Raw genomic sequence first — 14566 nt, 5'->3', positions numbered from 1 at the left:
CGAAAAATGTATAGTTTAGGAGATATAGAGCAAACGTTGAAAAATCCGAAAATGTTGGATCCAAATCAGTCCAGCCGTTTCACCGGAAATGACAGAGTACAGACAGACAGACCTACCGACATAATCGAGATTGTGTTTGATTCGGGGTCCTTGTGCTCGAAAACCTGTATTTCCGTCAACAAAATCGGCGGATGATCATTTTTTACCCGGATGTAATATCTTCATTAGTAACATTCGGGTGATAAAAATCAGAGACTGGCAATGTAGTGATTTTTCGTGCCGGTTTTGACTGGCCTATGGGTTGTAGAACTTGTATTGATTATAAAATTCTTTTGGTTGCCCTGTATCGTGATGCATTTATATAGGCATATAGGTACTATACCTACTCTCATATGCCTATGGATGCATTTAGATATTCTAAAATCTCTTCTGAATCTTCAACATATTGGCGACATTTTTAGAACTGCAGCAGTAGAAAGGTGTGCATGATTGATATCTAACCACAAAATAAAAAATTGATATTTCTGATGATTAGCGGCACAAAGTGTCATAATATTGCATCACGACATTCCACACGAGAAAAAAATTGAGGGTGTCACACCACATTTACTTTGGACACAGTGAGCGTAGGTTGGAGATTGTGCCACATAAATATTTGTGAAACATTTGTGCTTGTAGGCACTGGACAGATTTATCAGGTATGGAAAAGTATTAATTAATGTTTACATCATTCCTAAAAATATAGTATTAATAATCTATTTATAAAAATGTTACGCTTTAACGGAAAGTACAAAAACGGCATACACCACTTACAACCGAAAAAATGCGAAAATCAAAACATTGTGATAAGTGAATGGAGGTTAGGTCTCTGTGGCCTTATTATATCTTTGATTATTTTGACCTCGAAAATTTTATACGCGAACCGTAAGTAACTCGTCTTTTACAATCGATAGCTCATTCCATGACCTTTAGATGAGAGTCTTCGAAGCATGTTGTTCGAGAAACGATTCGTAACGTACGAAACTATAGTAACGGACGGCGAGGTGGTAGTGCGCCATGCGTGGGTAACCGCATTGAGGTATAGCTGGTTTTGGTTCCCGATAGTTTGCGGAAGTTTGGCCACTTGGTTCACCGGTTTAATGGTTTACATTGACTCGAGCGTACCGGGTATACAACCACCAAGTCCGATTTCGCCTTCCAAATATAAGTGAGTGCTTAACCATCACGCTAGGGGATCTATCGGTTTTGTTTGTAGGGCGCAGTCCGGTCACATGTTTCATTTGAATTACGTGTTCGCCGTAGTTGTCGGATTTTTGGTGAGCGGATATATGTTTATCCGCGGATTCAGTTTGGAAATTTAGATCTGCAGATGTTTTAACAAGTATTAAATTGGTATAATAGTCATTTTTTCATTGCACTGTATTTAAGGTTCATTTTTATACTGGTTTTATTTATTTTAAATTTAAATTAGGGTAGGTGAAAGGGCAGTTGGTTGATTTTAATTTATTGATATATTTTTAAGTTGGTGACTCTTGTGTGAGATCTGAGAATCAGTTTTATTATATTAACATTGGCAACTTTACCTATAAGGCAAGTTTTTAGATTTATCCTACGACCTATGTAGAATATGATTAATAAAAGCTTTCAGTATTAAAGCCTTTAATTTGTAATAAGGAATGGGTAGAAGCAAAGATCATACTTGATTTTTCATTTCGTAGTAAGTACAGAAGTAATTGTCTACTACACCTATTTATGATATGCATAACCAACATACCACATTAAGGAAGACCTAGCTTTGTAAATGATTTGGAAAATTTCCTTGTAATCTGGCAAGCCTACTGATCAAGAAAATGCCCTTCTCGAGAGTAAATATCTCCGTAATGTGCCATTCAAAAAGGGATATACCTAGGATCTCACCTATGATGTTTTGTGCTCTTTTTGGATCAAACTTAAAATGGTAAAATCAAAATCTGAAAATTTTCACTCGGTGAACACATACGGGGGGAAATCAAAAAAGTGTCAATTTCAGAATGATCCTTTATTTTATTAGTTAAAAAAAATGGGCCTAACCTCATTTTTTAAATAAATAAATAAAATTTAAAAAATATCATTGTAAATTTTGTTTTCGATATGACCTATTTTTTTAATGGAACGCCCTTTATATTTTATTCTAAAAAGGTAGCATTAAATTCTCTTTCCAAAAATATAACACTAAAGAAATTCAAAGATTCAAAAAAATTGTTATCTAATTATTTGAACCTTTTCTTTCTTTTTTTAATCCTGTTGAAGTTTTCTGAGTCACTTGTATTTTGTTAATATCATTCCTATTGTGTTATATTTTTAAAGAGAAAATTTAATATCCCATCTTTTTAGATTAAAATATACCGTTTAAAATATTCTTGAGGTAATTCTGAAATTAACAATTTTTTAATTTTCAAATTTTGGGCGTGCCATTTTAAGTTTGACCCAAAAAGACTCACAGAAAGAGCACATGACGCCTATTAGAAACTTTTACCCAAAATCGTTCTGTAACCTTCATTTTCATGCCTATACTTTCTGTCAGGAAATTGTAGTTTCCATGACAGAGGCAGATCAGACTACGTTTCCTGCCGCTTGTCACTTTACTGGCCGCACTGTCACTTTACCGGCCGCACCGTCACTTTACCGGCCGCATTTGTGACGTTGCTAACTGTCTACAATGACTCATGTCATCACTGACAGATTGACATTAATCAAAAGTTCTATATGAAAATTGAAATTTTATATTAAAATACGATTTCGGATATTTAATACAAAACTCGTCAGTAAAATAGCATTACCTTACTCGGAAATTAAAGTACTCGGTCCCAAAGGGGCCTCGCACTTCAATATTTCCTCGCCAGTAATGTATCATTTTCCGGACTTGTATGTAAATAACTATTTCGATAGCACTAACAATTACGGAGACCCTATAAAAGTGTCGAAATGGGACACCCTGTACTACCTGATAAATTGATAATTGTTATTTATTTTTGTTTGTCTACACTAGATAATTTGTACAACCTCAAATTTATAGTTAGGATTTATACTTGTGCATCTTCATATACGAGGTATGTCCGAAAACTATCCGACCTACGTGTAGTGGAGGCGCGAGCTGGTGGCAAGTAGGCCAACAATTTGCGCAACGAAGTCGCCAGAAAAGGCACTTAAATGGAAGACTAAAATTTCATAAAAATTGGAAAAATGGTTCAAAACATTTTTTAGCGCATTTCCACAAAAAAAAAGCGCTATTGTGGCCACTTTGTCCGTCCGTCCCTTCGTCCGTCCGTCCGCTCGTTCGTTGAGACGCTACTAGTTTTTTATCTTAAGAGCTACTTGTTCTACTTTTTTTGCTATTTGGTTCGATATGGTGTCGAGGCTTGCACCAAGGAAGGAATTTTTTCTGCGTTTATTGCTAAAAAAGTTATTGTAAAAAAACCAAAAAACCCGTTTTTTTACATGCTCCATAATTTTACACTTTTGCCGTTTATTAACGATCCTAGAGATCGTTTATAATTTTGTATTGCTGTCTGTCGTCTGTCTGTTGGTCTGCCCGTCTGTTCCTTTGCCTGTCTGTCCCTCTATCTGTCCGTGTGAACGATAACTTCGTTTAGAAATGTCCGATCGCTTTTACATCTCCGTTAGTTATGAACTGAATTGCATGAAATTCAATATGGGCATAGCTTCAGCCATATAATACGCAATGTCAAAAGTGCTTACGAGAGTACATGATGTATAACTTACTCCTCGACTTACTCTATACGTAACACGTCATTGTTATTTAGTTATTTGTGACCGAGATCTAGGAACCGCGTCTTTACATGCATCTCCTATTTTATGTTACCTTTTTTTTTTGTTCTTACATGTTTTAAGTTTAGTATGCATGTGTTTACTAGCACGTGCCCACTAGGTAAGATTAATTGTGATGTTGCTCTGTAACTGGCTTTGCTGTTGAGCAATAAATATATATTTATTTATTTATTTATTTATTTATTTATTTATCTCCCATTATTGATCCGGTTATTACTATGTACTAGTAAAAAGTACATTTTGAAATATATTGCGTAATATTTGAAAAGTTTATCTCATGTTTTTATCCCATCGTAGATAAGAGTTGGGCTTATCGTTAAAAGTTAATTTTATAAACAGGTGTTGTCGCAGGTGCGCGGTTTAGATTAGGTTTTTGTGTATTTTAACTAAAGAATAAGGAAGTGGATTGTAAGATGGGACAGGAGAGGGAAATGTGTTAAATGGAAGAGGGAGTGTTGTAACGTGACCTTTTGCTTTTGCGTCGTGCGCTTTTCGCCTTGGGCCGTGTGTGTGAAGTCGGGACCACGGCCGCCGCCGTATTTGGATCGTTGGGCGGGTCCATTGGTTGGAGCCATGCTCCCGGCTTCTCGGTTTTGGGATGTAATAAATATTGTCAGCTTGTGTAAATATTTATGGAAGAAGGTTAGGTGGTGAATTTCGAGGTTTAAAGTACGTCATCGTAAATTGAATAGTCGAGATCGAGTTAAGGAGAAGTGCCACGTATTTGGGGAAAAGTTTATGTAATAAAGAAGTGTTAAGCCCCATTCAGATAGGTGGTAGTGCGGTGCCGCTGCCTTGTTGTGCGGTGCGGGCTGGTGCTGTCATATTGACATTTAGCTTTCACAATCACCACAAAATTGGCCCGCCTACACAAGTATGACCAATCAACGACAACAGCAACAAATATGTTGCGCTTCTATTGGTGCTTGCTAACTGTAGTGCAGAAAGTTTGAAGTTTACATACTTTCGGCACGCGGCTGCAATTCGTCTGCACTGCACATGTCATTGTGAATTGTCATATCGGTATGCGTATTATTATTATTATTATTATTATTATTATTATTATTATTTAAATTTCACACTTTTGTGGAGTTATATCAGTGGACGGGTGTCATATTATTATTATTATTATTCGATCGACGGTGCCCATGACTTCCAGCATCCTGAGAGTCGGCACCGTTGGTTTTTTATATTCGTATAATCGCAAGCTACATATTTCACATAGGTCATTTTGGTCCGGGAGAAAAAGGTAGTTTAGTACGATTTACCACCCCATTATTGTAGTCGCGGTGCCAAGGGTTGCGGCCCGGCACCGTGACTTTTTCCGATAAAACTCATCCATATGCACCCTTTAGTACTCTTCCTGAACGTCCGGGATAATAAAGTACATTTTCCAAAAATAAGGGGCGAATATAATTTTTTTTTACTGCTTTCGGCAGGATTTTCGCCGGCGCCGTTGTCGATTCTAATGCAACTTTTTATGGCGAATCCTATGAAAATTACTAGAATCGTCCGGGCGTTCAAGGTATACTTTCCTACTGGGCTCTTGGACTAACTGGTTCTTCATACCGGGTAGTTTCGATCGATCAGAAGGATCCTTTTAATTAAAAGTTAATCCTAGCCGGCCTTTTATGACTGATTTAGCATGGCCAATTGGATGTCATTACGGCTTTCATAAAAGCACTAGTGTTCATAATAAAAGCACGCTATTTTCTATAGCAAACGTCAAAATTGACAAACGCGATTACCATGACATCCACTAGTATGCACACTTGATAATTTTGAATCTTAATTTACGAAAACGTTTAGATAACTCAAAAATCTGAATAAAATTCATTTGGACCGTCGTAGATTGAATTTTGAGTGATACACTTTCTATATGAACGTTATTAATGACGTCCATAAACGAACTTGTATCATTAATAACTATTAACATATGCATAAATCTTAATTAGTGACCAATCCTAATATATCCATATTTTAATTTTAGAACCATGGCCCAAGTGCAAATCTTCGATTCCTCTTTCAAACAACTAATCGGCGATGAAGTCAAATTTCTGCAAATGGTGGCATCCGAAGCTAGAGGTAGGTATATTCGCCCTGATCGATCTTTGATAATTATCGGCGATTCTTGTTTACTTTCAGAAACAAAAGAGGCGCCGGAGAAGTGGACCCCAAGTTCCGTATCGGGATTAATTTGTTCGTACTGCAAGACCTCATTTAATGACGTTCAGCAGCAAAGGGAGCACTACAAATTGGACTGGCACAGGTATAATCTGAAGCAAAGTTTACTGTCGCGCTCCCCTCTTACCGAAGAAGAATTCAATGAGAGAGCAGGCAAGTTATACCAATTTTTTTTGGGAGTAGGTATTAAAACTGATTTGCAGATGACGTATCCAGCATATCGGGTTCGGAATCTGAGAAAGAGGATAACTTGGAGAGTATTGCTACCTCGCAAGGAAAAATATTTCTTAAAACTAGTCAAGGAGTTGTATTTTCGATGTATAGGTGTTTACTTTTTGCAAAAAAGGTGACTAGGCCTTCATCCGGCGTACCTATATGAAAAATCTACGACTTTTAGGAAGAATTGGATAATAATGTACTTCTGGATAGGTTGCGCGAGTGTAACGTAAACAATCAGTGGACGGTCATTATGCTGGGCGGAGGACATTTTGCGGGCGCAGTTTTTCGAGGGTCTACACCGATATTACACAAAACTTTCCACTGTTACACAGTTCGGGCGGGTCAGGGCGGTTCTCAGAGTTCCAAAGATAATCGATCGGGATCGCAGTGCAAAAGCGCAGGGGCGTCATTGAGGAGATATAATGAAACTGCTTTAGTACAAGTGAGTAGGTAATGAGATCTGCGGTTAAGTAATTAATGATAAAAAGATATGTAGTAGATTTGCCGATATCTGATTGGCTAACAAACGCAGACCCTTCCTGACTCTTCAGATCTTGGAATTTTTACAGTCCCATTTATAATGACCTAACTCGCCACATTTGTAACATTTTGGGACAAACTTCTTTGACTTGTCGCAACTCCCACCGCCCTTACCGTTACCATTCCCTTGCGTGGGCTTATTTTTACTGGTAAAATAGACAGTATCCTCAGTAGAACCATAGAGGAAATACAATAAGAGTTACAAACAAATAGGATAAACTGGCATTGCTAATTTTCGCTCAGAAGATGCTGTCATCTGCTTTTTAAAGGGGTGTAACTAACCGTAAAAATAGAAACTCGTACATTCATTAGTGTGCTGATATGCGGTCCCTTCGTTCTGAGATGGCGCTATAGTTAGTCGAGGAGCGCCTAGTTACGAAATGCGTTCTTGTAAATCTAGTTTGGAAAAACGCACGTAGTTCCTTCACTCTCACAGTTTAGACTTTAGAGTTTCATTAAAATTTTTCTCTACGTTTTAAGACATAAATACAATTTCAACCGAAATACAGTTCAACGAACGCCCAACGTACTTATTTGGTTTCAGCAATGGAACAATTTACGACATTTACTGTAATGGTCAACACTCAACTGCAAGTGTACAATCTAATCTACTATGAAATATGACACTTTCTATACAATGTGTAAAAGATAATTCACATAATTCGAAGAAATATGACAAAACAAAACGCGTAAAAATTAGGAAAGAAAGGTTTTAATTTTGATATCTAGAAATTGAAATTATAAAAGCTCTCCGGTGTGAGGTGTTTCTTCCATTCTTCATCACTGGAGATAACTTGCATCTTATTCTTACCAGACCACATATGCTCTACAATCTAATCAGTAACCAGCAATGCAATGAAAGTTGATCAGCAAAGATTGTACTTTTTTAGCGTTGGTGCTATTGTTTTGCGTGTTCTCCGTCGGTCAGGAACCACTTTTGTCGTGTTAAACTACTTTTACGGGAAGGGTTCTAAACTTTTACATGCGACAACCAATAGAGTCTATTAGTGGTTACGTCATAATAGCCCTCGAAATTCGAATTGCAGGACTTGTCTGTTTTATTGTCGGAAGTATTGACCCCTATTGCCTTATCCATTAAGGATCACTTTTAAATAGGTCCTCTTTATGGGTTTATACTGACCTTATGCGCATCAAATAAGCATATCGATCCTCTTATATCGAAACACTGATTACTTTACTTTAAAACAGAGCAATAATCCTTAAATAAAATCAATTAATTGCGTTATAATTAAAAATTAAAGATATGTCTACCATATTTACACTTTACGGTTGGCAATATGGAATGATCATGACCTTGTTCTTGTGTTTACATTTTCCCAAATGCGAGATTTGGTCGTTTACTTGCCTCTAAAGTTAAGTAATCAGTGTTTCGATATAAGAGGGTCGATATGCTTATTTAATGCGCGTAAGGTCAGTATAGGCCCGTAAAGAGGGCCTATTTAAAAGTGATACTTAATGTATGGGGGGATAATAGGGGTCAATATCTTTGACAGTAAAACCGCCAAGTCCAGCATTTCGAATTTCCCGCTCAATTTCGACGTTACTCTAATAGAGTCTAATACCATTTTACATGCGCATGCCTTTAGTGGCAAGTAAAACTTTTGAAAATGGGAAAGGCAGGGGGGGGGGGGCAACCACACGTTTTACCCATTCATGGTATTCTAAATAAAGGTCTCAACAATAGGAACTGTTTTCTACGAACTATCGCTTTTTTTTCTGACACTGAAAAAATTAGAAATTACTACAAACGAATTTTTGAATTTTTAAGAAATCTTTTTTGAATTTTTTTGAATCGATATTGAATTTTTTCAGTGTTATATTTAAAAAACAGAATTTAATATGCTATTTTTAGATTGAAATATATAGGGTATGCCATTTAAATAAAATTAAGTTAGATCCAATAACTTTTTTACCCGAGTACTGTATAATTGTTTATTTTCAAGAAACATTTTTTTGTTTCTGTTTTTACTAAGAATATATACGGTCATTCTGAAATTGAAAATTGTTTGATTTATTTCCATATCTCTGAAGCAAAAATGTGCACATTTTGATTTTACCATTACAAGTTTGACCCAAAAAGAGCCCATAACGCCTATAAAAGTGTCGAAAATGGTACACCCTGTACATGAAACACTATGTAAAATTCTAAAAGGAAAATAAAAATGTATTTTCATTTAAAAAAAAGTTGTTGGTTGTAACTTATTTTTGGGCATGTGCTCTTTTTAAACTTTAAAACTTAATACCGTAAAATCAAAATTTTCGCTCGGGTAAGAAATACAGGGAAAACCACAAAATTGTTAATTTTAAAATGATTATCGGCCCGTATTATAAAGCCATACAGCATGCTTAACTATGTTGTCAGCTAACAGTGTTGTTAAGACATGTGATTGGATGTTTTTACAAACAATAACATCATTCTTAAGCCGGCCCGTGTGTCGCAGTTGAGTTGAAGGTGGGCTGCGGTACCAAGGGTCCCTGGTTCGAATCTGGGTACGGGCACGGGTATTTGTAAATGTGTAGTGGGTTAGGTTGGTAAAGCAGCCTTAGCTGAAACCCCGCCCACTCAATACTAAAGACAACAAGTTAAATAAGTAATCGTAACCGATTTACAAAAAGTGCATTTCCACTTGCATTCATTTCTCATTTGTCAGATGCAACTTCTATTAAAATCGTAAAAATCCGGCCACAACTATGAAAGATAGCGTTGCATATGTGCAATCCATTTTGATGTCCTACTTCAATTTCAGTTTATAAGAAGAATTTCATTTCAATGCTTTTCTAAATAAGAAAGTTGGAACTGCGCATGCGCAAACCTAAATTTTGAAACTAACGTTAGATTTTCCTTTATTCAAGTGGCTATGTATCAAATTTAATTTAAATGCTTCCATCAATAAAAAATTTTGCAATTCGGTTTGTAATTAGTCAAGATGCGAAAAGGGCACTGTGAATTTTGATTCAATTCGACTCAACTTTTGGCATTGCGTACTATATGGCTAAAGCCATGCCCATATTGAATTTGAAGTTAGACGACAGTTTTAGGACCGTCTAGCTGGGCCATTGTTTAGCAGCAAACAGTGATTTAACTTTTTTTTGTAATTATCTCTTTTTAACGCATTTTTTGCTAATTTATTTGTAAAACGATGGCTTTTAATCTCACTTTGGCCGGCGGGCTAGCTGCTTGGCAGCAAATGAGACCTCGTAGAAGATCGCTTGTAGAAAGATGAGGAGTGTACTTGTACCTACCGAGCTGCATAATTAACAATTCTGTAGGGGCGGGGCTACTTGATGTGGGGTCGGTGACATCCGGGCGCCATCCCCGAGCGTGGTTTACTAACGTGGTGATTTTTCAGTTTTTCCTGCAGAAGAAGATAGGAAAAAACTAAAAAATTACCACTTTAGTAAACTACGCTCGGGGATGGCGCCCGGATGTCGCCAACCCCACATCATGTAGCCCCGTCCCTAAAGAATTGTTAATTATGCGGCCTGGTAGGTACAAGTACACTCCTCATCTTTCTAGAAGAAAGAATTTCCAGTCAATGAGTCAACTCAATTGGAATGTCTCTTCAATTTATCAATCGAAACTTCCCTGACAAATGACCCAGACGATAGTAACTAAGTTCTACGCACTACTGCTGTTCTTACGATTCGAATGAAATTGACTCTTGCAGCATGTGCACGACATTCTTGAAACCTGGCAACAAGAAATAGCAAACAGTGGTTTGATAATATACAGAGCGACTGGAGCTTACAATCAGTCTATCCTGTTCAGTGGGAAGGTACCTCTACTAAACCGGTCAGATAGTCGTCTACGAACCGTTCCATTTTCAACAAGAAGGGCCACATTTACAGAAGTGAAAAGGGTTCACGGTCTTTTATCATGTGCAACACTCTATGGTGAGTCGCCCAAGGTAAAAAAGCCTCACTTATATTCAGATTGATAGAGTCATCACAAACTTTGGATGATGTTTTAAAACACGAAGTAAAGGAGACCTCCCCGAAACGTAGCAAAGTGAAAAACAACAATATCAACCGCGCAAAATCGCGTGAAAATGTCGAGAGACCTCTTCCTGTAGCATACCCGGCGTCGCGCAGTAACAGCTTGGAAAGAACTGACCAAATCCCATCCGAGGACAACTTGTACATTTCTGAGCAAGAAATATCGACGAAAAGTCTTCTGGAAAATTTCGACGACTCTTTGACTCTAGAGGAACGACGAAGAAAGAAACCGAAGAAAACCAAGTCCAGAAATAAACGCCAAGCGGAGCGGGAGGCGCTTCACAAGGCAAAGGTGTACGAATTAATGCAACTTGGAAACATTCCAAATTTCGAATTGTACCTCAAAAATGCAAAAATACCAGACGATGAAAGTGATAACAAAAGTAGTGTGATAAATGAAGTAATAGACGCGCACGGCAACTCGTTGCTTCACATAGCAGCGATGCATCGACAATTCGATTTGATCCGTTACCTATTAGAACACGATGCAGATCCCTGCTTAAGAAATAGTAGTCAACAAACCCCATACTCTTCCACACAAGACGGAGATGTGCGGACAGTTTTCAAAACTTTCGCCTCCGAGTTTCCCGAGAAGTACAACTATAACAAGGTGAGTGAGGGGTAATCGACCGAATACTTAACTGCTTTTCATTGGTATAGGCGCAAATTCCCATACCCGCTGTTTTAACCGACGAACAACTGGAAAAGAGAAAGCTGGTTAAGAAGTTAAAGCGTGAAAAAGAAAAGGAAAAGAAGAAGGCGACGGTCCTGAAGAAACAAGAGGAATGTGAAAGGGAGAGATTCCTGCAGTTGAGCGATCGGGAAAAGGTAAAGGAAATTGATAAGTACGTTTTGAAATTCTGTGCCTGTTGTAGAGGGCGCTCGCTGCCGAACGTCGCATTTTGAGCCAAGGAGGCACCGTCGTAGCGCGCTGTTTCCTGTGCGCGAGTGATATGTCCGGGAAAGTTCCATTTGAATACTCTGGTAATAAATTTTGTACAATAGACTGCTTAAAGGCACATAGACTGGCACATCCGATTGTGCTTTCATAACTATCTGTAATTCATGTTAAATTAAATGTTGTTGTCTATTATTAAAGCACTTAATACAAGCAGTTTAACTGATAGGCCTTGAACTTACAGCATGTCATTTGACCTTACCGATTACCAAGGTCAACCCCTGACAACAACACACTCTTTGATCTTTGACCTTACAGGACTTTATACATGCCCTTAACGTGTTGGCTCATTTTTATGAAGGCGCAACTTTGGAACGGCTCATACACTAATACTCCAGAGAAAATAAATTGTAATCAAGATGGCGCCAAATGTGGTGTAATGGATTTACAGTTGGCAACTCTGGGGAAAAATAATATACATCTAGCTTTCAAGTCGCAATGGCGCACTTGTGAATCTCGGTATCAGTTGGCTCGGAGTGGATGGCCCAAATGAATTCCTACGCTACGTTGTCTAATACCTACTAAATCGGTTTTTTTATGTGCTAGGACGTACTGTACATGAGACATAATCGGGAAGGGAATTGAATGCATAGTTTTGTGCGTAAGAAAAGATAAAAACAAATATTGTACAACAAGGCGAAATCTTCTTCGGGACAAAAACCCCGGCATAGTCCACACAAATGCATGAAATAAATCAAGTGCGATAACAAAATGCAGGAGAAATACACAAATAAAATATCTCAAATTGTACGATAAAAGTCAGGCAATCGAATCAAATGCAGTTAAACAATTTAGGTAATAAAAATAAACACGAGAGATATCACAAACATAAGTGGAAAGCTAAAATTAGGTAATCAAGTTAAATGCAGTTCAATCAGCATGAACGAAACAGTACAAAACACGATAAATCAGATCAAGTACCAAACACATGTACTGTTCAATTTGGGAAAACAACTCGTAAAATGGCAAATAGCATGTACAAAAAGGATTATTTCAAAAGCATAGCTCCAGCATCGACTTCAATTAATTTAACACGAAAGGTACATGTGAGAATGCAAATAGAAAGTATTCATTAAAAGTGTTAATAACCCAAAATATCCAGTCGGAATTGCGAACTTCGGAACTTCACTTCTTTGATTGCACTTGAATCTCGACTTAGACGAACACTGGCGTCGTTGTAACGACAGATCTAAAATTGGCTCTTTGATGGTGGAAAAAAGTTCCTTTCATGAGTAGTAGAATAACCTTGACACGCTCGATAAACACAACACTTCGACTAAACTTCTTCGTAAACTCCACTTCTTTAACTCGACATAAACACTTACTTTATATAACGTAATAAAAAATCTCTTAGAGCACTCAGCTAACATTCTTCTACAAAACACTACAACTTGCACGATGACTGTCTTGTAACAAACTCAACTACCGCTGACTGCGATACACCAAAAGCTTCCAGCACCAAAAAAGCAACGATTAACGTCCACCACCAAAAACCATCAACGAATATCGCCCACCACTAAAAAAAGCAACGATTAGCGTCTCTTTTCCTATTTAAAACATTCTTCCCTTTCTGTTCCACTTCCAACTGCGTCTTCAAATAAATTAAACACTTGTGTTTTCTTATGCGCGAAACCCACTTATCTTGAATCTAAATAGCTTGCGCAGCCGTAACCAATTTCTTATTGCAATGACCGGATTTAAATGAGATAACTTTAGCAAAACATTTGACGTAATTCTATTTGCATAATAAAATAAAGGGGATTATTTAAACAACGTTACACATCATTAAATCTAATGCAATTCACCTCACATTCAAATGATACAATCGAATCTTGTGTCCAATTTCAAATTAACCACCACATTTACGCTTAAAAAGAATATTGAAATTCGACATACAGGGTGACCCGACATTACTGAAGGTGTTGAAAGCCAATAAATCGTCCGCATGATGTAGTTCTCCGTGAAAAGTTAGTAACGAACATGAGAAATACTATAACCAAGCTAGTACTGACATCTAAGGCTCCAATCTCTACTGTAGGCTTGGGACGTGGGACCAAGTTACAAGTGCAATGGGTGGAATATTTTATTTGATGTGATGACCAAGGTCATGTAACTTACCATAGTTTTTCACAGTGTATTTTATTGCATCAAAGATGAGTCACAACCTGTGCGCTTCGCCCTTTCCTAGAATGTTTGTTACCTGCTTACCTGGCCCATCGTTCCCTAAACATGTTTTTAATCTCAACCGCAACCAACTTTGTGTATGTGCATTTACTTAAACTTCATTTGTTCCAAGTTATTGTTGAGAGGTTCTACCCTATATATTCAACCTACGATGACGCGACTTATTAGAATGGGAGAGCGGTCTGCGCCGTCTTGAACACGATAACTCTTTGTTACGTTGTAATCTTTGCATTTCTTTATAATTTATTTGTGTTCTGTAGACAACGTTTTGTATTTGTTTATAATTTTCAACCTTTGTTCTTGAAATTGACATGATTTAACCTCAATGCATCAAGCGTATGGGAAATATCGTTAATTTTTATTGTTTGAAAGGTTTTCACTTTTGGTGTAAATGTTTGCACAATTTATGGTTATCTTTTGATCATGATCAGAGGTAATATTTATATAAATATTAGATCGTTCATTTAAATTTGTGGAAGTTATTAAATTGTTTGCTGTGCACGAGGCGGCCACGAGGGTGCTAAATAACTGTAACCACATTACTTACAACACCTAATGCTGGGACTGATCTCGAATCTTAATTGTAGGCTCGGATACTCCGAACGAAGGGCGAGTTACCTATTCCAGGGGTGGAAT

The 14566-nt window shown here is 37.4% G+C and overlaps 2 protein-coding genes across 2 annotated transcripts; both read left to right on the top strand.

Annotated features, from left to right (window-relative positions):
- The first annotated feature begins 551 nt into the window (after positions 1 to 551).
- LOC116178573 (ankyrin repeat and zinc finger domain-containing protein 1-like) lies at positions 552 to 11912 on the top strand. The gene is made up of 9 exons (XM_031498117.1): positions 552 to 698; positions 5819 to 5913; positions 5974 to 6165; positions 6216 to 6358; positions 6410 to 6673; positions 10461 to 10686; positions 10734 to 11398; positions 11449 to 11616; positions 11664 to 11912. The coding sequence occupies exons 2-9, from the start codon at positions 5823 to 5825 to the stop codon at positions 11838 to 11840; spliced, it is 1926 nt and encodes a 641-aa protein (XP_031353977.1). The 5' UTR covers positions 552 to 698; positions 5819 to 5822; the 3' UTR covers positions 11841 to 11912.
- Positions 611 to 1655, top strand: LOC116178574. The gene is made up of 3 exons (XM_031498118.1): positions 611 to 924; positions 973 to 1207; positions 1256 to 1655. The coding sequence occupies exons 1-3, from the start codon at positions 768 to 770 to the stop codon at positions 1359 to 1361; spliced, it is 498 nt and encodes a 165-aa protein (XP_031353978.1). The 5' UTR covers positions 611 to 767; the 3' UTR covers positions 1362 to 1655.
- Positions 11913 to 14566: the final 2654 nt, after the last annotated feature.

Source organism: Photinus pyralis, unplaced genomic scaffold (genome assembly GCF_008802855.1).
Source record: "Photinus pyralis isolate 1611_PpyrPB1 unplaced genomic scaffold, Ppyr1.3 Ppyr1.4_LG8, whole genome shotgun sequence".
Lineage (NCBI taxonomy): Eukaryota > Metazoa > Arthropoda > Insecta > Coleoptera > Lampyridae > Photinus > Photinus pyralis.
The sequence above is the reverse complement of the archived record's forward strand: the minus strand, read 5'-3'. Positions and strand labels throughout refer to the sequence as shown.

Coding starts and splice junctions, on each gene's coding strand:
- LOC116178574 (XM_031498118.1), top strand. CDS start 768: ATGTTACGCTTTAACGGAAAGTACAAAAACGGCATACACCACTTACAA. Junction 925..972: donor GAAAATTTTATACGCGAACC/GTAAGTAACTCG, acceptor CATGACCTTTAG/ATGAGAGTCTTCGAAGCATG. Junction 1,208..1,255: donor ATTTCGCCTTCCAAATATAA/GTGAGTGCTTAA, acceptor TTTTGTTTGTAG/GGCGCAGTCCGGTCACATGT.
- LOC116178573 (XM_031498117.1), top strand. CDS start 5,823: ATGGCCCAAGTGCAAATCTTCGATTCCTCTTTCAAACAACTAATCGGC. Junction 6,359..6,409: donor GTTTACTTTTTGCAAAAAAG/GTGACTAGGCCT, acceptor TACGACTTTTAG/GAAGAATTGGATAATAATGT. Junction 6,674..10,460: donor ATGAAACTGCTTTAGTACAA/GTGAGTAGGTAA, acceptor TGACTCTTGCAG/CATGTGCACGACATTCTTGA.